Raw genomic sequence first — 22,511 nt, 5'->3', positions numbered from 1 at the left:
GGAGTAAAACAATATGGCGGGCGAGGGGAGGGGGTCGGTCGCTCCATTGATTCTATGTTAAAGTCCGAGAAGTAGGATTTGAACAGATTAAATGAATATGCGGACTAAAGTAAGAAAACTATTTTTTTTTACCAACAGTCCTGCCTAAAATGGATCAGGAAGCGTCAAAGGCAGCAAAACCGAGGTCCCGAAGTTTGATTGGAGAACAAAGAAGGGAAGACGAAGGGCAAAGTCCGCCACAGCAAACGATGTCGTGTTCTGAAGAAACTAGAGAACATGGGAGAAATTTTGATGTGAGGAGCAACGTCTTGGACAGTGACGAACCTACAAACACCGCTCCTAACCTTGACAATGAGGATGAGGAAGGGGTTGGTACGTGTCAGGGCACTGACGTCGATCTTCATCATGATCAGGAATCCTACGACATGGCCTTACTAGCGCTGGATCAGGGAAGAGATACTCAAGTCTTGGACGGCGGGCGTGAATGCTACAATGACGGAGACGTGGTGGCGTTCTCAGAAACAGGTAGGAGAAGTTATACTCCAGACATTTATATTTCATGACCCTTTTGTCCTTCCACGTATACAGCATGTACTTTAGAACACTGTAGATAGACGTGAAGCACATGACTAAAAGTACAACTGCGTTTTTGTGTTTTGTACAGAAAATGCAGTGACACAAATTACAAACCCTAGTCAAGTGAGCGGCCAAGGCAACAAGGTCATCAACATCGGACCCAATTCCACCGTCAATATCTTCCACGGAACATCCGATGATGCTAGCACAGGTGAGCGCTTGATAAAAGGCTTGCCTATGGTTCGATAAACCAAGCAACCGTCAGCAAATAGTCGAACATGTGAATCTACTAGTAGTCAGGTATTGAGGTGATCAATGTAAAGTAGAAAGAGCAGAGCCTAACACTATGCCCGCCAGAACCCTAGGGATGACTTTGGCGACTTAAGATGTTCCCTCTGTGTTCTCTGTGTGAGGAAAGTCATTGCACTATGTAGACAATAAAAACATCCAAATTTAGCTAAACTACTTTTACCATGTAGCCAATCGACTCCTACCATAAAATACAACGACGTGCCATGTAGCCAAACGTACTGTATTGAACTGACAATGCAGGACCGGTCGACCTAGTACATGCAATGTATAACCTGTCGTCAATTTGTTTGACTTTTTTCAGTTCCCAACATTGACAGTCCCCCTGAAGATTTTCCCCTGGCTCAATGTCAAGATTCCCTTAAGTCGTATTTCAAGACAAGACTGAGCTACCTTCACCCACTAGCGTGGAATGAAACTTTCACCATGAAGATTGAGGACATCTTCACGACTGTAGACCTCGTGTCGCGAACACAACAGGGAGGAAACATTGAACGGCGCGCCCTCCCCTCTACTGTCGACGCTTTGACTGCCAGGCCCGATTGTCCCCAGCCCCGGCGCATTTTGATCGAAGGTAACGCAGGGATAGGGAAGACGACCGAAGTTTCTAAACTAGCTTTTGACTGGGCCGAGGGCCGTTCTCCCGTTCTGGAAAAGTATGATCTGGTTTTCCCGATCGCACTGCGGAAGGTTGGCGAGTCGCAGTCCCTCACAGAGTGCATCTTCGACCAACTCCTACCAGAAGATGTGCCGTTCCAAGAGTCGGACTTGGAAACGTACTTGAAGGGGAATGGCCGAGTCTTGATCATTCTCGACGGCTTCGACGAGTGGGTCATACATGAAGGGCATGACGTCACCAAACTTCTGACTGGTAGGCACTCCATTTCATAATGACCGTCTAACGCTAGTTCACCTTTATTTGATTGGTAACCTATATCCATTTTTATACTGTACAACATGATATGAATGGGTGTCTGGCCTTATGTAAGGACTAACGTTGAATCGATGTTCTAAACAAGAACATTGCTGAAAGGTAGTGTAAAGTGTGAATCCTGCCCTTTCAGGTAAGGTTCTCCGTGAATGTTGCCTGTTGGTGACCACCAGACCTTCCCACACCCCTCAGCTGCAGAGTCTGATGTGTCCGGACACACAGGTGGAGATCACGGGCTTCAGTCAGGACAACATCCGCACTTACGTCCACAGGTTCTTCACGGGAGACGAGGCCAAGGCAGCTGCCTTAGTCAGCAAAATGGACTCCTCCCTAATCCCCACAGGCATTCTGGCAACACCAATACTGCTTTTGTTGACCTGCATGATGTGGGAAGAGAAGCAGGATTTGTTGTTTGGAGGTCGAATCTTTCCCCTTTATGATGAGCTAGTTTCCTTCACCATAAGGCGACATTGCGTTAGGAACAACATTGGTTCAAACCAAGGCATTCCTGACAACATCAGAGATGCGTTATTGTGTGCCGGGGCTCTTGCTTTCAATGGCTTGTTGGAGAATAGGCTAGTATATAGCAAAGAAGACGTTGCCAAGTATTGTCGTGAAGACAGTTTGCAGGAGCTTGTGTTGTTGGGGATTTTTCACAGGCAAGAAAGTCCCTCCAGACTCAACCCTTCTGACCAGTTTTCCTTCTCCCACAAGACGATGCAGGAGTATTTCGCAGGGTTGTATTTCGCAAAAAGGCTTCAGGACGAGACAACAGAAAAGTCCATTCTGAACACATACCTGACAACGGCTCAAAGTGTGCGTGACTTGGAAAACGTCATCATGTTTGCTTGTGCGAAGTTAGGGCTTGAAGCAGATGTTATATTGGCTCACCTTGTCAAACTCCACCAAGAGGAGGTAGAACATTTGTCTGATACCTCCAGTGGTGGGTATCCACACTACATGGAGTATTTTCTATATTCTAAATGTCGGATTGCAGGGAATGAAGGAGAGTTTTTTAGTCCTTCTAAGTTAGCTTTCTTTCACCTCCAGACATACATGGAGATCGCATTGTTGTGCTTCTACGAGAGTGGTTGTCTCTCGCAGGTAGAGAACATCTTTCCAACCAAAGGTGTTATTCACTTTTCAAATGTAGGCCCTCATGTTTACAACGCCTTGGAACATGTTCTGAAGAACATTCCACCTCGATCCCTTAGAAGTATAAAATCCCTCAGGTTGATGGGTACCACGGAATGCTTTGTCAGTCCTGTCATTGACTACCTGGGGATGATGAATTTGTCTGAGTTGGACCTTTATCGTGCTTGTCTTGGAGGTCATGACCCCAATACAGGACCTTGTGCCCGCCTGGCACAACAGCTGCCTTACCTCACAAGTTTGAGGAAGCTTGTGTTGTGTTTGAACAATCTTTCCTGCTCAGATCTACTTGTATTATTACCTTACTTGAAGATGTTGGTGGACCTTGAATGGTTGAACCTCTTTGGTAACAAACTAGCAGGTTGTGGAAAGGAAATCTCAGAACTGCCGTGCTCCTTACGGAACCTCAAAGTCCTGAACGTATATGAGTGCAAACTTAGCCTGGAGGATGTTCTACAGATAGGTAAGGGCATGTTCTTATTCACCTCATTGTTTTACATCGATACTTTTCTATAATTCCTTATTCATGTACCACTTGCTTGGTATAAAATTGATGAAACTTGTTGTGTACTGATCAAAACTACTTAATAACCCTCCCAATTAGTAATTTTATATCATTGGAATGCAGATAATATAAAAAGTAGCCTCTTACTTACATAATTCATATCACATGTAAAATCACATGTTGAATAACAAATATCCTTTTTCTTCTTGCGATGTTTGCTCATTATGTATGTTTTGAAATCAAAATTTACATTGACGGTTTCCAAGTATCATCCCAAGTGTCAAGACAATCCATCCAGGCATCCTAGAGTTATGTTAGCAGACGGATAGACACACACAAACATGAACAGTCCAGACAACATAAGTCATAACATTCTTGGCTAAGGTTCTAATACTGTTGTTTTCAATTTAACACACAGCTACTGCAGTAGTGCAGTACTGCTCAAAGATGGAAGTGTTTGAGTGGAGAGCCAATGTGACAGGTCAGGAGGACGAAAGGAAAGTTTGGGAAGTTCTCGGGGGCTTAAAGTCATGACCTACAGAAATGAGTACACGAAAGGTATGTGGTATCATTCATTGAGTATGTAGCTTGCTTGAGATGTACATGTACATGTATGTACTATTAATTGAAATTACAGCACAGAGCACCCAAAACTGTACCTCCTAGCAGAGGGTAGGCTTCGGCTTGTTTTGCATGACATTTTAGACGCTTTGTCAGCCTTTGTCAGTTTTCTACATAACAACATAGACACAACGCTTGTTGGTGTACAAGTAAATAGTATTGTAAATATTGTGCTGATGAATGTTTTCTAAGTTGTTCATGGTTCTGTTAAGACGTCCAGGAAAGTTTGCCATTGTGAACACACTAATGGATTTTCTTTAATAAAGCCACATAAAGGTACCCGATAACTTTTTACATCTGTACATTTTGCATCCAACACTACCTAACAGCCACGTTCTTTCAACATGTACTTCCCTCCAGGAATCAGTTACTCATGGTGGGCCCGGAACTCCCTCCTCATCAGGCTCATACACACCATTCATCAGTCTAGCACCGGACATGCTCAAGGCAAACGTAAACTCCAAGCACTAACCAAGGACGTTATATAACGTCCTTTCTCTAAATTGACAATCTTTCACTTAATGTTTTCTGCGGCTGAATAGGCTGTTTTCATGTACATTTGAGTTACAAATCATCAAGTCATTTGGGGTGACAGATGTTAAAGTCAAGGTCCTCATCTACTTCGGTGGATGAACATTTTAATCATCGTATGAGTTATGGAATACCCTTACCATTTTTGCCATGTCATTTCTGTAACAGAAGACGAGAACGCAAACAAACCAAAGACAAACTTAAGAGTTCTTGCTGTCGTAAATAGTATGTTTGTTGACAGAAAATCACAAACCTTTTAGCTGAGGTTTTGATCAGACATGCAATGCAATGATACTGGGATAAAAACCTGTCAATAGCTAGTCTACATATATAGTAGAAAAACTAAACTTGACTTAACCAACACCAAGTTTAATTGGGACTTACCCCCAAATTTTGGCGTAGTCTAGATATACATAGTGACTTTGTATAAGAATAGGACTGTATGTAAAGGTTTACACAGTTTGACTGTAAAGATAACCCTTGGTAACTTTTCACTGGATACAACTGCAAATAACAACCTAACAGCACTTGACTATCAAATAGTGAAGAATAGCAGCAAATATTGACTACACATTGTGTATTGTCAAGAGAGTCTTAGAAAACTGTAAATGGACAACGATCAGAGTATGCATGGGAATACCATTATGTCATATAATCCCCTTCCATTGTATACATGCACCTTTAGAACAATTACTAATATCACAGATAATCATATGCAAGCCAAAGTATAAAGAAAACTATAAAGATGCATACATCTGTTTTGTGTATTTTTGCGCACTTGTTTATCAGTGTTACTGGTACAAAAAACAGTGAGGATTTGAGAGGTTGGTGAAAATTCTTGCTTTTGTAAAGTAACAGAACTAGTCCCGAAGACGTGTTAAAAACAACAACAACAACAACAAAACTAGACTTCTACAACCCCATACTTTGCCAAATGATGCAAATCTTCACGACTGATATACATGTATTCTGAAATGTTTATTACCCATATCAAGGTTATGTTTTAATCCGCGTTTGTGTGTTTGTGTGCTTGTGTGTGTGTGTGTGTGTGTGTGTGTGTGTGTGTGTGTGTGTGTGTGTGTGTGTGTGTGTGTGTGTCGATTTGTTAAAATGTAAAAATACGTAAGACATTAACGTCTATTGGTCAGTGAACGATTCCCAAAATATAATTATCCAAAAGTCTTCATAGAACGTTTGCAACTTTAGACGTTTCCGCTTTACTTTTTGTGTTGATTTGATTTAAGACAGGCAAGGACAATGTGGCAATGCACTTATCTTACAGTGCCACATACAAAAGATTGACCTAAGATAAAGGTAATCCTATAGCCACTTTATGGCCGTAGGGGCAGTACGTTAGTACACTGTGTCTCAGGCACAATATTGGAAGGCAGGACCCATCCCACTCCTTTCACCGCGTTTTGAATCCCCAGGCCGAAGTCAAATACCCATATTTACACGTGGATGTAGTGAGGAAAGTCGAGTTAAATGCCTTTCCCAAGGGCACAAGATCGGTATAGCATAACAGGATTGGAACCCAGGGCTCTGGGCCGAATACCCTTGTGCTTTTTCTTAATTGTTCATCCGCATATAAGAATATGTGGCACCATACCACACTGAGAACTCAACGTCGTACTATTCTTGAGACACAACTACAGACATTTGTATGATTTTGCCCACATCGTTCTAAGCAAAGCACTAACCGCCAGGTGCGAAACGCAGTGACCTTTGCCCCGGAGCTGTATTGTGTACAATAGCCAGGAAGAGAAACGCGCCGCTTGACAGTCGCCCTCGGTAAATTAAAGTGGGATTTAGAATTGTACATGCCCCTTGGACCACTAAGGACAACCTGTCGTGCGTTTTCTCTTTCTGAGCGTGAGGTAAGGCTATAGAGGTACGTATTCCCCGTTGAACCCCACTCCGGGTACTTACCCCACTGTTACACAGAAAACGTGACTTCTAAGAATTTTCCCGCTGCACGAAATAACTGTTCGTGTGTTCGAAAGGTTTTCAACCTTAGAATTAAGCATTTTGTATACGGCAGTGAATTCATTTTAGGGAACTTGTTGGTCTGGTTACGTGTACGTGTGGAAACCCCCTCCCCCAAATTTCCCCGGGTGATGACGAATACATCTTTGTTTACTTTATTCTCAGTATTTCAGGTTAAAAATCCATAGATACACAGAAAATACATACATATACATTAAAACCTCTACCTGTAGAATAAGCCATAACAGTTGTGAAAAAGATATTTCTGTAGAACATGTCAGAATTCAGCAAGTTATTGACAAAAGTATTATTGGGGGATAGTAATATTTGTAGAAAAGAATAACAAACCCTCCTTCGCCTTGTTTCAAAACTGTCAGTCGAATGGTACGCAAACATTGTATTGGCGCTACAGCGTGGCAAATTCATAATGATCCGGAAACAGTTATTGTATGCGACCCGGCACTTACAGGACACCCGCACCGACAGAGTTCCATAATTGCGCGCCATATATTTGGCCACGGTACGCCATAAACAAGTTTTTCTTAACAGGTGGAGAACAAAGGGAGAACTTGCGATTTATACAATTAGCACGACTAGACAGACTCTTCAGCTGCGCACGTACACAGTCGTCAACGCTAAGTGTAGGGTTTGGATGTATACCCAGATAAACAAATGACGTCACATACTTCAGACACGCACCATAGAGTCTTACATGAGGTGGTGGATACTGAAGTAACAGACGAGCGCATGGAAAATACAACATGTTTTTGTTGATTTGTATGATATGTGGCCGTGGTATGACGTGTGAAATGTGGTACACCTGATTGAACACGAGGTGTGTAAACAAAGCCAGGCATTGTGGAACACGGCAGGTTTTACTGCATGCCATTATATGTATACACTGCAGTGTACGCAATGTGTATACTGTAGTACAGTGGAGTGAAGAGGCGATGGGTATACCACAGTCGGTGTCACCATTGATTTCATGCATACGTCCGGGAAACAAGAATAATAATAGATGAGTGTGGACATAAGTCAAGATTTCTTTGTTTTATCAACAGTCCAGCCTAAAATGGACCAGAAAGCGTCAGAGGCAGCAAAACTGAGGTCCGACCAGAGTTTGACCGGAGGCGAATTTAGGCAAGACGAAGGGCAAAGTCGGGCGCCACACCAAACGAGATCGCGTTCGGAAGAAACTAGTAGAGAACACGGGGCAAATGTTGACATGAGAAGCAACGTATTGGACAATGACGAACCCACAAACATCGCTCCTAGCCTTGACAATGAGGATGAGGAAGGGGTCGGTACGTGTCAGGCCACTGACGTCGATCTTCATCATGATCAGGAATCCTACGACATGGCCTTACTAGCGCTGGATCAGGGGAGAGACACTCAAGGCTTGGACGGTGGGCGTGAATGCTACAATGACGGAGAGGTGGTGGCGTTCTCAGAAACAGGTAGAAGAAATGATATTCCAGACATTTGTATTTCACAACCATATTTTTCCTTCCACGTATACATGAGAAAAATTCATTTTATTTTGTACAAACAGTTGCCTTCCTGTGTTTTGTACAGAAAATACAGTGACCCAAATTACAAACCCTAGTCAAGTGAGCGGCCAAGGCAACAAGGTCATCAACATCGGACCCCATTCCACCGTCAACATCACTTCCTTCCACGGAGCATCCGATGAACCTAACACAGGTGAGTGCTTGATAAGAAGGGTAAACTGATGGCTCGAGAAATCAAGCAATCGTCAGCAAATAGGCAAACATGTGAACCTACGGAGTTGGTGAGGTCATTTATGTATAGTAGAGAGAGCAGAGGGCCTAAAATTGTACCCTGCGGAACCACAGGGTTGACCTTGACGACTAAATATTTCCGCCATCAAAGACAACCCCCTGTGTTCACTCCGCAAGGAAGAAATGTCATTACACTATTTAGACACTAGATAACATCCAAATTTAGCAAAACTACTTCTACCATGCAGCCAAACGACTCCTACCATGTAATGAAACGATTTGCCATGTAGCCAAACGTACTGTATCAAACTGACAATGTAGCGAAATGACCTAGTACACGCTATGTATAACCTGTCGTCAATTTGTTTGACTTTTTTTCAGGTCCCAACATTGACAGTGCCCCTGAAAATTTTCCCCTGGCTCAATGTCAAGATTCACTTAAGTCGTATTTCAAGACAAGACTGAGCAACCTTCACCCACTAGCGTGGAATGAAACTTTCACCATGAAGATTGAGGACATCTTCACGACTGTAGACCTCGTGACGCGAACACAACAAGGAGGAAACATTGAACGTCGCGCCCTCCCCTCTACTGTCGACGCTTTGACTGCCAGGCCCGATTGTCCCCAGCCCCGGCGCATTTTGATCGAAGGTAACGCAGGGATAGGGAAGACGACCGAAGTTTCTAAACTCGCTTTTGACTGGGCCGAGGGGCGTTCTCCCGTTCTGAAAAAGTATGATCTGGTTTTCCCGATCGCACTGCGGAAGGTTGGTGAGTCCCAGTCCCTCACGGAGTGCATCTTCGACCAACTCCTACCAGAAGATGTGCCGTTCCAAGAGTCGGACTTAGAAACGTACTTGAAGGGGAATGACCGAGTCTTGATCATTCTCGACGGCTTCGACGAGTGGGCTAGGCATGAAGGGCATGACGTCACTAAACTTCTGACTGGTAGGCACTCCATTTCAAACGGACCGTCTAATTCTAGTTCACTTTATCTGGGTGACAATCGTTGCCGTTTTTTTTAAACAAGGGTATTTAGGGATATAAACTTGACGGACGGTGGCTCTAAACTGCAATATAAAATATTCCAATTCAACTTGATATCCCCAAATACTCTGGGTTTTTTTAGATCAACGGATATAGGTTACCCTGTTGATAAAGGTGAACTGGCGTTAACACATACATTGCAACATGATATGAATGGATGTCCTCCCCATATGTCAGGGCTGACATTAAACCATTGGTCTAAACAACATTGGCGAGCCTTAGTGCAAATCCTCCCTTCCTTTCAGGTAAGGTTCTCCGAGACTGTTGCCTGTTGGTGACCACCAGACCTTCCCACGCCCCTCAGCTGCAGAGTCTGATGTGTCCGGACACACAGGTGGAGATCACGGGCTTCAGTCAGGACAACATCCGCACTTACGTCCACAGGTTCTTCACGGGAGACGAGGCCAAGGCAGCAGCCTTAGTCAGCAAATTGGACTCCTCTCTAATCCCCACAGGCATTCTGGCAACACCAATACTGCTTTTGTTGACCTGCATGATGTGGGAAGAGAAGCAGGATTTGGTGTTTGGAGGTCGAATCTTTCCCCTTTATGATGAGCTAGTTTCCTTCACCATAAGGCGACATTGCGTTAGGAACAACATTGTTTTTCATATTTTCATTCTGCCAAGGTATTCCTGACAGCATCAGAGACGCGTTGTTGTGTGCCGGGGCTCTTGCTTTCAATGGATTGATAGAAAATAGGCTTGTATATAGCAAAGACGACGTTGCCAAGTATTGTGATGAAGACAGTTTGCAAGAGCTTGTGTTTTTAGGGATCCTTCACAGACAAGAAAGTCCCTCCAGACTCAACCCTTCTGACCAGTTTTCCTTCTCCCACAAAACGATGTAGGAGTATTTTGCAGGATTGTATTTCGCAAAAAGGCTTCAAGACGAGACAGCAGGAAATGCCATTCTGAACACGTACCTAAGAACGGCTAAAAATGTGCGTGACTTGGAAAACATGGTCATTTTTGCCTGTGCGAAGTTAGGACGCGAAGCGGATGTTATATTGGCCCTTCTTGTCAAACTCTATCAAGAGGAGGTAGAACATTTGTCTGATACCTTCAGTCATAGGCTCCATCACAGACACATAGACCACTATCTTTATTCTAAATGTCGGGCTACGGGGAATGAAGGAGAGTTTTTGAGTCCTTCTGAGTTGGCTTTCTTTCGCTACCAGGTGTACATGGAGATCGCACTGTTGTGCTTCTACGAGAGTGGTTGTCTCACACAGGTAGAGAACATCTTTCTTGCTAAAGGTGTTATTCAGCTTTCAAATGTAGGCCCTCGTGTCTACAACGCCTTGGTATATGTTCTGAACAAGATTCAACCCCAATCCCTTAGAAATGTAAAATCACTCTGGTTGGTCACTAGACACGGCGCAATGCTATGTCAGTCCTGTCATTGACTACCTGAAGTTCGGTCTGCCTAAATACCACAAACGACCACAAACGACTCGGAAATACCACAAACGACCACAAACGACTCTAAAATGTAGTGTATATGGGTCAAAGATCTTGTGTGGCGCTCTGGAGACATTGTTTACACATTTATGAATTTAAAAAACGCAGCAAGTCCTGCGTATTCACCAGTTATTTCAAGTTAGTCCGCCGGTTTCAAGATCGAAGCGATTCTCGGCCGCCATGTTGGATCGCCCGTGCTAGGAGTCAGCATGGGGAAGTTCTCGATACCTTCCACGGCTCCATAGACGACAGGACGATAAAACTATGGACGGCTGTTGGTTCATAGATTATAGCATGGCACTATTCTATCATTGTCAACTTATAAAACTTGTATACTTAGTGTTTTTCAGCCTCAATGCAAGCACGCATTCATTGACAGCGCAGAATCGCTTCGATCTTGAAACAGGCGGACTAAACTGGTGAATACGCAGGACTTGCTGCGTTTTTTAAATTCATAAATGTGTAAACAATGTCTCCAGAGCGCCACACAAGGTCTTTGACCCATGTACACTGCATACTAGAGTCGTTTGTGGTCGTTTGTGGTATTTCCGAGTCGTTTGTGGTCGTTTGTGGTATTTAGGCACACCCCCTGAAGTTGATGAGTTTGTCTGAGTTGAACCTTCGTATTGCTTGTCTTGCAGGTCATGACCCCAATACAGGACCTTGTGCCCGCCTGGCACAACAGCTGCCTTACCTAACAAGTTTGAGAAAACTTGTGTTGTCTTGGAATGATCTCTTCCGGTCGGACTTGCTTGTCTTACTGCCTTCCTTAAAAATGCTAGTCAACCTTAAGAAATTGTATCTCTCTGGTAGTCAGTTTGAAGGTTGTGGAAATGACATTTCAGGGCTTGTTCGTTCCTTGTCTGGCCTGGAGGTTCTGACGGTGTATGATTGTGGATTAACTCTGGAGGACGTTCTTGATATAGGTAAAGATTATTCTTTTGTCATTGAAGTTTATCGTTGTTGGTAGTTATCATATTGCAATGCTAAACGTTCCTCCTACACAAAAGGTATACACGGATCAAATTCCTGGCACGTTTGGCCAATTGCTGACGTCACGCAGCCGCAAGATCACGTGTCGTTAACTCTCGCGAGTTTACGTTATGAAGTGATTGTTCATCAGTGTTGATCCTGAAGAAGGCGACAGTGGTCGTTGAAAATTTGATCCATGTATACCTTTGTGCAGGAAGAAAGTTTATCATTGTATTGTTTTTTGTATCATTCTAATCTAGTTTAATTTTAACTTTTATGTCGTTCACATAATGGCTGGTTACAAAATTTATATTTGCCTTTCAGTATAGTAGCACTTGTACATGATAGAATTTAAGTAAATTTTGCTAATTTTGAGACGAAAACTTCATTGTATTCCAAACGATATTGTTTTTGTTTTCAACACACAGCCACTGCAGTCGTGCAGCACTGTCCACACATGAAAATGTTCGACTTCCAATCCAACATGACAGGTCCTGGTGGGGATAAGAAAGTTATGGATGTGTTAAAAAAATCACAACGCGCACTGACATGGTTTTAACAGGCTTGTATCATTTGTGTACTACCCATGGTCAGAGCATTGCACATTATCCACGATCTTCGGGCGTATCGATGGAAGATCGATATCGGCCATATTTAGGATCGACAGAGGGTTGCGCATATTTTTCACCTGAAAACCGTCCCTGTCACATATAAGCCATACTTTGTACCTTGTACAATACGAGCGATCGCGATGATGTCACGATGACGCAGTAGTAGGCAAAAAGCAGGTGTTTGGTGAAAGATTGATTTACATATTAACCGGTAATTCGATCTGCTAATTTAAATATCAATTTTTAATCTACTGACGTCCTGGTAGGCGCCAGCCGTCGAATACCCCGGATATAAATAACAACAGCGATCGCTCGTATTGTTGTGCAATGAAGTTATTATCATAAGCGAGGCTCGGACGATTGCTGCAAAATCGTCGTCTGATCGATTATTGAAAAATGTGACGGGTATAAAGAAGACTGTAGGACAGAAACCTAATTTTCTTTGAAATCTGTGTTTTCATTTATGTCCAGATAATTGTTTATTATAATGCCAAGCAGTAACTAAGACAGTGTTCTCCAAGCATCTGCATCTGGAGGTAGCTAATAAGTTCTCTTACGGCAGTGAGGTCTTGTGCTGTACAGGCTAACATTAGATGACCATTGGATGTTTTAACAGACTTTATATCATATCTGAGCCGAGATAACGTTTGATTCGGGTGTTCTGGAGAAGGTGATAACTTCCCACTCGGTTGTGTTGTATTCTATATGTATATGCACCGGGGCTCTAGCCAGGGTCCATTTTTCCGTCAATTGACGGAAATTTGCTGCGTGTGACAGAAATATTTTAAAACCAATCCGTCAACCTTGACAGACAAAAATCCTTGGTGGAAGCTACAGGCTATTGTTATTATTGTTGACGAAGTGTGTTGGTGCCCTTTCGCATACAATAATCTCATTAAAAAAAAAACATTTTTCAAGGTCTCAGTTCAGTCTCTCTAACTCCTGGAATAGTGTTTTTGCGACAATGGGAATTTGCTGACGGAAAAAAATTCGACCTGGCTAGAGCCCTGATATGCACCTAACCATTGCTAATACAATAATAAATAAGGCACTTGATAACTGTGACAATAGATTTTTATAATGTCAATTTTAAGTAACAGTAGACAAGAATGCAAACAAACTAAAGACAAAGAGTTCTTTTCGTTGTAAATGGTGTACTAGTATTTATTGACATAGGCATCAAATGTCATCAGGCATGCATAATTTTGGAATCAAAATATTATCCGCAAACTTTACCTCTTTCATGTTCCAACTACCAGACCCATCACTATATGTTCTATGATACAGGAATAAAACCTGTTAGCTAGTCTGCATATTGATTTTGAATGAAGATATAGGACTATGTAAAGGTTTGGGCCATAGTTGGACAGTTTGTATATTATATAATCCTTGGTAACTTTACCCTAGATACAAATAATAATCTAACAGCACTATGGAAAAATGAAGAAAAGCAGCATATATTGGAACAAAATCTTATTAAGAAAGTTGTAGCAAACTGATGTGGACAGCGTTTATTGAATTCAAATCCTTGATATAAATGGGAAAGTATCATTTTGTATGCATGGTGTATGTATGCACTTACTGTCTTACTGAAAATAATTATGTCAGATAATCTACTTTCAATTGCTAACATGTACTAATATAAAAAATGTCTCAATCATAAACAAGTGTATATTGAAAACACTAAACTATAAAAATGCATACATCTGTCTTGTCTCATTTTGCGAACTCTTTCCTCACTTTCCAAAAAGCGATGCAAGAGGTATCATCTATACTATAATATCAATACTCATATCAATGTGGCCTTATTGGTACATTGTACAAAGAAAGGAAGATTGGAAACATCTTTTTTCTAAGAAATTGATGAAAATCTTGGTTGTTGGTTGAAGCTTACATGCCCGGTGCAGACAGACTCTTGTCCATGAACTTCCTCTTGACAAAACACATCCACCACTGAGGAAAACAAACAGACAGGGTTAACTTACAGGTCTCAAGCTTAAAGGTTACGTTCAATAATGCTGTGTGCATGCGTGTGTGTGTGCATGTGTGTGTGTTTGCTTGTGCGTACGTATGCGTGCGCACACGTGTGTGTGAATGTATGTATATGCCTGCATGTGTGTATGTATGTGTGTGTGAGTTACAATGAGCAGATGGTCTACCTGGCTTTGAATACCCTAACTGTGAAAGCTTCCACTACTGAGCCAGGCTAGAGAGCAAGGAATATTGAAAAATATGACAGCTGTGACAGGTTGGTATTTTTAACTGTGGTATGCCTCTGGACAAAATGGTCTATAGTAAGTCTGTGGATTATAATGCCTCATACAAGAGAGACCATATACAAATTGATCTGTATACAAATTGAATCTGGTTCCTGGTTCTTTTTTGCAGCTTATTCAAATAGGTTTCTTTTAACTTTACCTAAATGTTTTACAAGTCCAGTTCTGGTCCAGTGTATAGGTATGCAGCAGTATTAACAGGTGATTTCTAATTCAGGGTATGGCTCACCTTACTAGGCTGGTCAGTGTTGGGGTCGAACACCTTCTCACACAGCCTCATGCCGGTCTCCTGTCGTAACTGGAGGAGGTACTGCTGCATGGAATCTGGGGAGGGGAGGGAAGCACCAACATGAGATCAAGAAAGATGCAAAACATATGAAGACCCGACAACAGTCTTATAAGCTGAGCACAGAAGAAGAAGAAGAAGAACTTTATTGCACGACAACTGTAAAGGATACAGTGTTTGGCAACTTGAACATACAATACATACAGAACAGAACACTACATGAGTTACTAGTATCTAAAAATCTAAGAGACTAATCTATTTTACACATGGTATATAATATTTACAATCAGGCTATCATTATGTGCTGGTTCATGATAGTATAATATTGTCACGTTTTTTAAATGAGTTATATATAAATTGACCGACATAGGCAGATATATCAGCAGGACATGATAGTAACATATTGAACATTTCTGTCTTGGTAGGTGGTAACATAGTATCAGATTTGCATTTAATAGACTGTAACATTTTTTGTCTCTCTCTATCATAAGTTGGACAATCCATTATAAAGTGGGATTCATTTTCAATATTATCATGGCACGTTGGACACAGTCTCTCACTGGCTGGTGTGTTGTGATGTCTACCCTTTTCGATTTGTAGGGAGTGGGCACTAATTCTTAGTTTCGTAATGATATTTCTAAAGGATTTGTTTTGAACAGTTGAAAGGTAATTTTCAAAACAGAAATCTTTTTTGATTCTGCAATAAGTACTAAGTTTGCTTAGACTTCTTATTTCTTGTCTCCAGCCAGAGAGAAATGTGTCTATCAGGCGGTTTTTGAATAAATTTCCAAACTGATTGGCATTCACCGCAGGGTTGAGCCAAACAGTTTGGAAGCCGTGTCTACATAACATGTCTTGTACATGGACAGCCCAGTCTTGTTGTAGCTGAACAGAAGTATTGTAAGCTTTCTTTACGAGTCTGTCATTTGGGAGACTATGTAATCTAAGCCAATATTTTATCAACTGTGTTTGTGAATCAATGTATAGAGGAAAAACTCCAAGCTCACCCCTGACCGCGGCGTTAATAGAGCTTTTGGGAACGCCGAGAGTAATTTTGCAATAGTTCAATAGTACAAACTCTAAATCCGCAATTTCATAGGATACTGTTGGTTGCTGTAGTGTTACGTTTTGTCTGTTAAGTATGTTTGATTGATAGATAATGTTTAATTTGTCACTGTATTTTTTAAATCGAAGAAGGACAGGGCGCGGTGTGGAAGTGTCTGATGTTTTGCCGATACGAGAAGCTCTGAGGATGTGAATTTCTGATCCCAGTGTCGTACTGAGGATCCTAGCTATTGAATCTCTGGTATTCTCACTTTGACTTTCTTCTATACCATGGAATATAAGGTCTCTACCTTGAGCGTTAGTTCCAAGAACTTCACCACAGTATAGTAGAATTGGTTTGATACAACTGTTGAATAGGTCAAGTGCTAGTCGAATGGATGGATTGAAATTTGTGGATAAAAGTGATTTTAGTTTAAAGGAAGCCCGAAGAGCTTTCAATCTTAGCTGTTTGTTGGCGCGGTTAAATGAACCTGAGGGGGTTAGATCGACTCCTAGGTATGTATAAGAAGTAGTAATATCAATTGTGCGGCCTTGTATTTTATATGTAGAATGTTGACTGTTTGTCCGTCCATTTTTTGTGAATATCATTACTTTAGTTTTCTTTTCATTTATTGATAATTTCCAAATGGAGCAAAATTGGTCAAGTGTTCTTAGACATTCCTTCAGGCCTGATTCAGATTTTGATAGAAGAACGAGATCATCTGCCCAGAATAAGCTGTTGATGGGTGTGTCTTGTAGAATGAGAGGATCAGACGCTCGTGAATTTAATATGTTAGGAAGATCGTTTAGATATAAATTAAAGAGGAGGGGGCTAAGGTTACACCCTTGTCGCACCCCACATGATGATTGAAAGTATGGTGATAGGCCATTTGGTGTTTTTACGCAATATCTTACGTTAGAGTACATTGATTTAATGATTTTGAAGAAGTTCCCCCCTATACCTGATGACAAAAGTTTGTAAAATAAACCGTTCCGCCACACAGAATCAAACGCCTTGCGGAAATCAACGAAACAAGCATATAGTTTACCTGCAGGTTTGGAGATTTGTTGGTCAATCAGTGTTTTAAGCACAAAAACATTATCGCTTGTTCTAAAGTTTTTTCTGAATCCAGATTGAAAAGGGGACAATAAGTTTTCGCTTTCTAAGTAACATGAATGTCCAAGCAAAAACGAATAATCATGTCACCTTTATCAAGCTAGCTTACTTACAGTCCGAGTTCATACTAAGAGGCTGAAAAGCTAAAAAGACAATGTGAAACGTTCCCCTATCGTGCCTTGTGGCGCTTTGGGCAGCAACATCTGTTTACAAAAACATCCTGTCAGATTGTACATAAAGTCAGTCCCATGTTTGAGGGCAGCCAAACCGCGACCACGTCAAAGCACCCATCACATTTATTGAAAAGAGTACGGGTCCTTCCCAATGTGCGTGGATCAAACCTTACAGTCCGGTCTTATGCAGCTTAAGCTTGTACCTAGTTTAAAACCTACCTACTCTCTATATATAAGAACTCTGCAACAGACCTGAGTCAGCTTACAGATGTGCCCTATGTGGCAGAGACTGTCATTCTCGTATAGGACTGTTTAGCTATAGTCAACGCTGCAGGGCTGATATCAATTAGGATTTTACCATGGTCAATACTGACCCAAGGAGGCCATATATATATATTCTATAAAACTGGTGTGTTATACATGTACCTAAAAGCAAGGCTAAAAGGCAGTTTACTGCTTAGGCCACACCAATTCAATTTCTTGGTTCACGGATTCGCTCGCTCCTATTTTTTTGGAAAAAAAAATAAAAATAAAAATTACCACTCAGCAAATTTTCACCATTAATGAAACCATTCACCAACTTTCTGGTGTAGCAAATTGGCCTTTATATTATAAGCTCCTTAAAGTGTGAGTACAGGTGCTGTTAATGTACAGTAATGGTGTTTTTGTACTTTTTTCAAGCTGAAAGCTTTTTTTCTTTATGTTTTGGATTAGCCGTCACCTTTACCCCAACTATTTTACAATTTTCATTTTTATTTCGCCCTCTCGCTCCATATTTTTTATGAAAAAATCCGTGAACCAAGAAATTAAATTGGTGTGGCCTTATGTTATGTAAAATAAACAAAGCAAATAAAAGACTACATACCCTCTTCCTGCCTGTCCTTAGGTTTACCATACAGGGCATTAAGGGGGAAGCCAGCCTCTCCAGGGATGGGCCACTTGCCGAGCGCTAACGTGTGCATCTCCTTCTGTCCATTGTTCTTAGATGTGCACTGCAAAGGGCAGTTACAACATACAATCATGTCTTTAACTTTTCCACATCATGTATATCAGTGTACAAAATACTTTTCTAAGCCAGGTTGCACAGGGTGCAACCCAGGGCAAAGACTAGGTTGCACAACTGAATTTCAAGTTGCACCACCTACAATTCACTAATTTCTGAAAAAAAGGTACAAATGATACATACATGTTTGGCTGATATGAAACAGAGCTGCCTCGGTCCATTTATTTCTTCGAAGTAAATTGACAACAAAACCGAGTTCTGAGGCTCAAAATCTAAGTTGCACCCTGTGCAACCTGAGTCTAGAAGTAAGTTGCACCAAGCAAAAAGTGGTTGCAATGTGCAAGTGTGCAAGTGGGTATTTTGCACGCTGTATATACAACTCCTTTTTTCTGTACACCTTTGGAAAGTGCAAGAAGAATCAAAGAATGATATTCAAAGAGAGAAAAATTTCACTGCAAATATGATTGTAATTTACTAGTAGTACATAATTCTACATGCAACAAACACAAATAGTTTCAATGTCATACTACAAGTACACTAGTTTTTGATGTACACATAAAGTCAATCTTTGATAGACAATGTCACTAAGGCCCAAACAGACCCTACTCACCTTTTGAAGCTTCTTCAGACATTCGGAGATGTACAGGGTCACGTATATCAACGTCCTGTCTGCTTCACTCTGGAAAAAAATTGCGATCATTCATAAATGCATTGTGAGTATTGAAATTTTCATAGTGGTTTTATTTTTGCAACATTTATGATGAAAATGTGTTGCCTTGCATTACATTACTCAAAAAACAAAAATGCATTTAGTAAGTGAATGTACAGTTAATAACAGTACAGAATTGACTGACAGCTGTACTCACCTTTATCTCGTAGTTCTTGAAGAAAACATTGGCCTTGAAGAAGTGCATAGCTTCATCTATAATGTCAGATTCTCCTGAACAAAAAAAAGCAAAAAGCAAACATTTGACATTCATTTTGTGGAGGTACCAGTAGTTGCCTTTCAGTTATTATATATTAGGATGATACCTGACTCAAGCAATGGACTCTGGAGGAGAACAACAGTACTTTTCTATTGGTTTGTGAAAAAAGGTAAAAAAAAATGATGGCTTTACATGAATTCATTATTAGTCACTGATTAAAATAAATATAGTGGATGCTATCTGAAATGTCTGACCATTTCCAAAATCATATCCAGTTGCTTGAGTAAATGCTTTTTGGTGTATCTTATCACATGAATGTCTAACCTACATCGAGGTAACCTAATGAAAACCCTGACGTACAATGTACTGTTATCTGACCTGTTTTGGGTGCTGGTCCTTTAAACTGTGTCCTTAGGGGCACAAGGGCCATATTCCCCAGGGAGAGGGTGGACTGGAGCGAGGAATGGTAGGCCTGTGGGTAGAAACCATTCATACATGATTAGTATCAATCATAAAGACAATTCACAACAACACAAGCCCTTGGCTTGGGTATCAGAAATTTTGCCACACATTTTAAAAATGTGGGACATACAGTACATACACTCTACTCCAAGCAAGTCTTCATTTGTACTCTGAGCAAGACATACATGCTTACACTTGAAGTTTGTAATTGTTAGTAAATGCAGAGTTGAACAACACCAAAAAAACATGGTTTCATCTAGATCTTCATGCATTGAAATGTAAAAATGAACTTCAGCATACATAAAATTATGTTTATCATATTGTACATGTACATGCACAGATGGCTTCTTCAATTCCAGGTCACAAATGTACATATGGATTTTGTTTAAAACTTCTCTGTTCCCCATATGCTAAATATGTGATTCTTTTCTAGCTATTTTCTAACCAGTTATAAGGTACACAAAACATGTCCAATTTTCAGACGCAGTAAGTTAAAATTCCATCAGCAATGTCTATCATGTTCTGTACAATCATGTATGTCTCTCTATATGCTGCTTGAGAAAAGAAAAGTTCTTAAGTTGCCCTTTATCTACACCTGGTCTCCCCGTCTTCTTGTATCCAGTATCTGAGTAGGGCGCTAGGTCAGGTACAGGGGAAAGAACAGAAGGTGAAGAAAAGAAATGGACAAAGAGAAAGGAATCGAAGAATGAGGCAGCAAAAGTTAACAAATTAAAGCAAGGAATCAATTGTGACCAAGCAATGCATGAAAGAATTGCAGATATAGAATTAATCAGCAATGAAGGCTGAAGTGATACAGAAAATGTAAGCAGTTATACTAAATATTTCATGCATTTGAACACAATGTGTGACAAAATGTGAAAGAATGCACAGAAAACTATAGCTGGCATAAAAGAAGAGAAACAAACGTATAAGCTAATAATAGAAAATTTCATTTAATTCCTTTACATTAACTAGACCCCCTAACTCCAGTATTACTGACAGTAAGCTCTATTTGTGGGCAGATATAAAACTTAGCTATATGGACGATTAATACTTTCTGTATTAGTATTCTTTTAAAAATCCACGAGGTGACTAGGAAATATTTATTTTACTTTTACTCTAGTAAAATAATTGAGCAAAACTGCTTGAACTTCAAAGGCTAATCTTATGCATAGACTGAGACCAGTAATATTACTAATAAGGAAATGGTCTAGCAAGCATTATGCTTTTCAAGTAGATAATGCAATGTGGTTTTGCTGGTTTTGCTATGTATTGTGTTTTGGCCAAACACACCAGTACTAGTACTCTTATAAGTGTGCTGGGCTCTTTTACGAGCAGAGGATCAATGCTAAAGGCTTTGCTACATCTTGTGTTTTCACCAAACACACAGCGTCACCACATCCACAACCCTTCTCAATAAGTGTGTTGGTTTCGTCTCAGGGCTCGAAATTCATTTTTGGGATTAGGTGCACAGGTGCACCCAGCTTAAAAAAATGGGTGCAGGTGCACCAAAAAAAATTGGGTGCACCACTTAAATTTAAGTAATAAACTAATAATAATATTGAGTTACAAGCTATCAAATTCTTAAACAAGTACCATGACAGACATTTTTATTATCTTTCTAACTTAGATGTCAAGAATATGTTGTATACTAACTAGTACTAGTACTTTGGTATCTTTACATACATAAACCTAAGAAAATATTTGGGTGCACCCTGTGCACCCACAGAAAATAATTGGGTGCACAGTTCCAATTTTGGGTGCACCTGGGTGCACATGCACCCAGTATTTCGAGCCCTGCTTCTACAAAAAGCAGATTGATGCTAAAGGCTAATAACTTGATGCATCATCAAAAGCTCCCTCAAACATAGGGTTGCCAAGTTTCTGTCACCCTCCAAAAAAAAGGGATGGTAACCAGTAGTAAATGACTGCTGAGGTATCAGAAATCATCTTTCAAGATAGAAGAGCACAACAACACAGCTTCCTCTTTTATTAGGGGTATTGAATTTCCACAACTGAACAAACACACTTTTACAAATAGGGTAAATATGCCCATAAACATTCACACACAGGATCTTCTTCATACACCTGTTAGGGCCAGTAACTGATGGTCAGTTTGTCTTCTTTGGTTTCAATTCATTTTAAAAGTAAACATAAGCTGGTAAGAGATGTTCAGCTTTTGCATGACAATAATGAGCCAAAAATCACATTAAAACCAAGGAAACAGATAAAACCAAGTAAGGTATGTGTACGTACGTGTAAACACTAGTCTTATGACGAAATTTTTGGACTGATGGCAACTACAGATGAATCTGCTAAATGTTTACATTTCTATATTTGAGACAGACATTAAATTTATGGTCAATCTAAATCAATATTCGTATTTAAGGATAGAGTTAGACCGGCATTTCCTCTTACTACTAGACTCAGTGCATGCTAGAGCTTCCACTGTTGCTCAGGAAAATTTGCCACAAGTAGCGATACTTTCGACTCATAACACATTACTAACTTGATGGCTAATCTTAAAGTTTTATAGAACACGGAGACAACGAAAGGTTTCCTTACCGGCATGACTGTGGTGTGTTTTTTAGGACAAAATCTAGAAAATCTTCAGTACTCCAGCAAAGATATACGCCCAGGAGGCGGAAGTGGATCATGTGATCATTTTGGGACCCAGAATCCCTGAGACTCTTCCACTTTTGATTGGGCAGAAATAAAAACATGTTAAAATTTCAATTGCTCCTAGCATATGCTTCTAAGCATTCAAATATATGTTATAT

At 40.7% G+C, this 22,511-nt stretch overlaps 3 protein-coding genes across 5 annotated transcripts; 2 read left to right on the top strand and 1 right to left on the bottom strand.

Moving 5' to 3' along the window:
- The first annotated feature begins 85 nt into the window (after window positions 1-85).
- LOC118426402 (NACHT, LRR and PYD domains-containing protein 14-like) lies at window positions 86-5,395 on the top strand. The gene is made up of 6 exons (XM_035835773.1): window positions 86-525; window positions 665-787; window positions 1,190-1,756; window positions 1,950-3,431; window positions 3,892-4,031; window positions 4,455-5,395. The coding sequence occupies exons 1-5, from the start codon at window positions 150-152 to the stop codon at window positions 4,005-4,007; spliced, it is 2,664 nt and encodes an 887-aa protein (XP_035691666.1). The 5' UTR covers window positions 86-149; the 3' UTR covers window positions 4,008-4,031; window positions 4,455-5,395.
- Window positions 5,396-6,387: 992 nt separating this feature from the next.
- On the top strand, window positions 6,388-10,812 carry LOC118426403 (nucleotide-binding oligomerization domain-containing protein 2-like). Of its 2 annotated transcripts, none has more exons than XM_035835775.1 (5): window positions 6,388-6,502; window positions 7,673-8,068; window positions 8,187-8,315; window positions 8,735-9,301; window positions 9,646-10,812. In XM_035835775.1, the coding sequence occupies exons 2-5, from the start codon at window positions 7,684-7,686 to the stop codon at window positions 10,035-10,037; spliced, it is 1,473 nt and encodes a 490-aa protein (XP_035691668.1). In that variant the 5' UTR covers window positions 6,388-6,502; window positions 7,673-7,683; the 3' UTR covers window positions 10,038-10,812. The 2 variants fall into 2 exon arrangements, with proteins under 2 accessions (XP_035691668.1, XP_035691667.1); XM_035835774.1 differs by having other exon boundaries at window positions 6,389-6,516.
- A 2,766-nt stretch (window positions 10,813-13,578) lies between these two features.
- LOC118426082 (actin-related protein 2/3 complex subunit 3-like) lies at window positions 13,579-22,427 on the bottom strand. 2 transcript variants are annotated; one of them, XM_035835340.1, is made up of 8 exons: window positions 22,297-22,395; window positions 20,327-20,368; window positions 19,648-19,741; window positions 19,210-19,283; window positions 18,954-19,022; window positions 18,206-18,332; window positions 14,950-15,044; window positions 13,579-14,397 (listed from the first exon to the last, which is right to left on the bottom strand). In XM_035835340.1, the coding sequence occupies exons 1-8, from the start codon at window positions 22,300-22,302 to the stop codon at window positions 14,335-14,337; spliced, it is 570 nt and encodes a 189-aa protein (XP_035691233.1). In that variant the 5' UTR covers window positions 22,303-22,395; the 3' UTR covers window positions 13,579-14,334. The 2 variants fall into 2 exon arrangements, with proteins under 2 accessions (XP_035691233.1, XP_035691234.1); XM_035835341.1 differs by lacking the exon at window positions 20,327-20,368 and having other exon boundaries at window positions 22,297-22,427.
- Between the last annotated feature and the right edge of the window lie 84 nt (window positions 22,428-22,511).

Source organism: Branchiostoma floridae, chromosome 11 (genome assembly GCF_000003815.2).
Source record: "Branchiostoma floridae strain S238N-H82 chromosome 11, Bfl_VNyyK, whole genome shotgun sequence".
NCBI classification, from domain to species: Eukaryota; Metazoa; Chordata; class Leptocardii; order Amphioxiformes; family Branchiostomatidae; genus Branchiostoma; species Branchiostoma floridae.
The sequence above is the reverse complement of the archived record's forward strand: the minus strand, read 5'-3'. Positions and strand labels throughout refer to the sequence as shown.

Bases quoted from the DNA above. Each gene is read 5' to 3' on its own strand.
- LOC118426402 (XM_035835773.1), top strand. From the start codon at position 150: ATGGATCAGGAAGCGTCAAAGGCAGCAAAACCGAGGTCCCGAAGTTTG. The intron at 526-664 runs GTAGGAGAAGTT...TGTTTTGTACAG, and splicing joins GGTGGCGTTCTCAGAAACAG to AAAATGCAGTGACACAAATT. The intron at 788-1,189 runs GTGAGCGCTTGA...GACTTTTTTCAG, and splicing joins ATCCGATGATGCTAGCACAG to TTCCCAACATTGACAGTCCC.
- LOC118426403 (XM_035835775.1), top strand. From the start codon at position 7,684: ATGGACCAGAAAGCGTCAGAGGCAGCAAAACTGAGGTCCGACCAGAGT. The intron at 8,069-8,186 runs GTAGAAGAAATG...TGTTTTGTACAG, and splicing joins GGTGGCGTTCTCAGAAACAG to AAAATACAGTGACCCAAATT. The intron at 9,302-9,645 runs GTAGGCACTCCA...CCTTCCTTTCAG, and splicing joins CGTCACTAAACTTCTGACTG to GTAAGGTTCTCCGAGACTGT.
- LOC118426082 (XM_035835340.1), bottom strand. The intron at 19,742-20,326 runs GTGTAGATAAAG...TTCTACCCACAG, and splicing joins CAAGAAGACGGGGAGACCAG to GCCTACCATTCCTCGCTCCA. The intron at 19,023-19,209 runs GTGAGTACAGCT...ATTTTTTTCCAG, and splicing joins TCAAGAACTACGAGATAAAG to AGTGAAGCAGACAGGACGTT.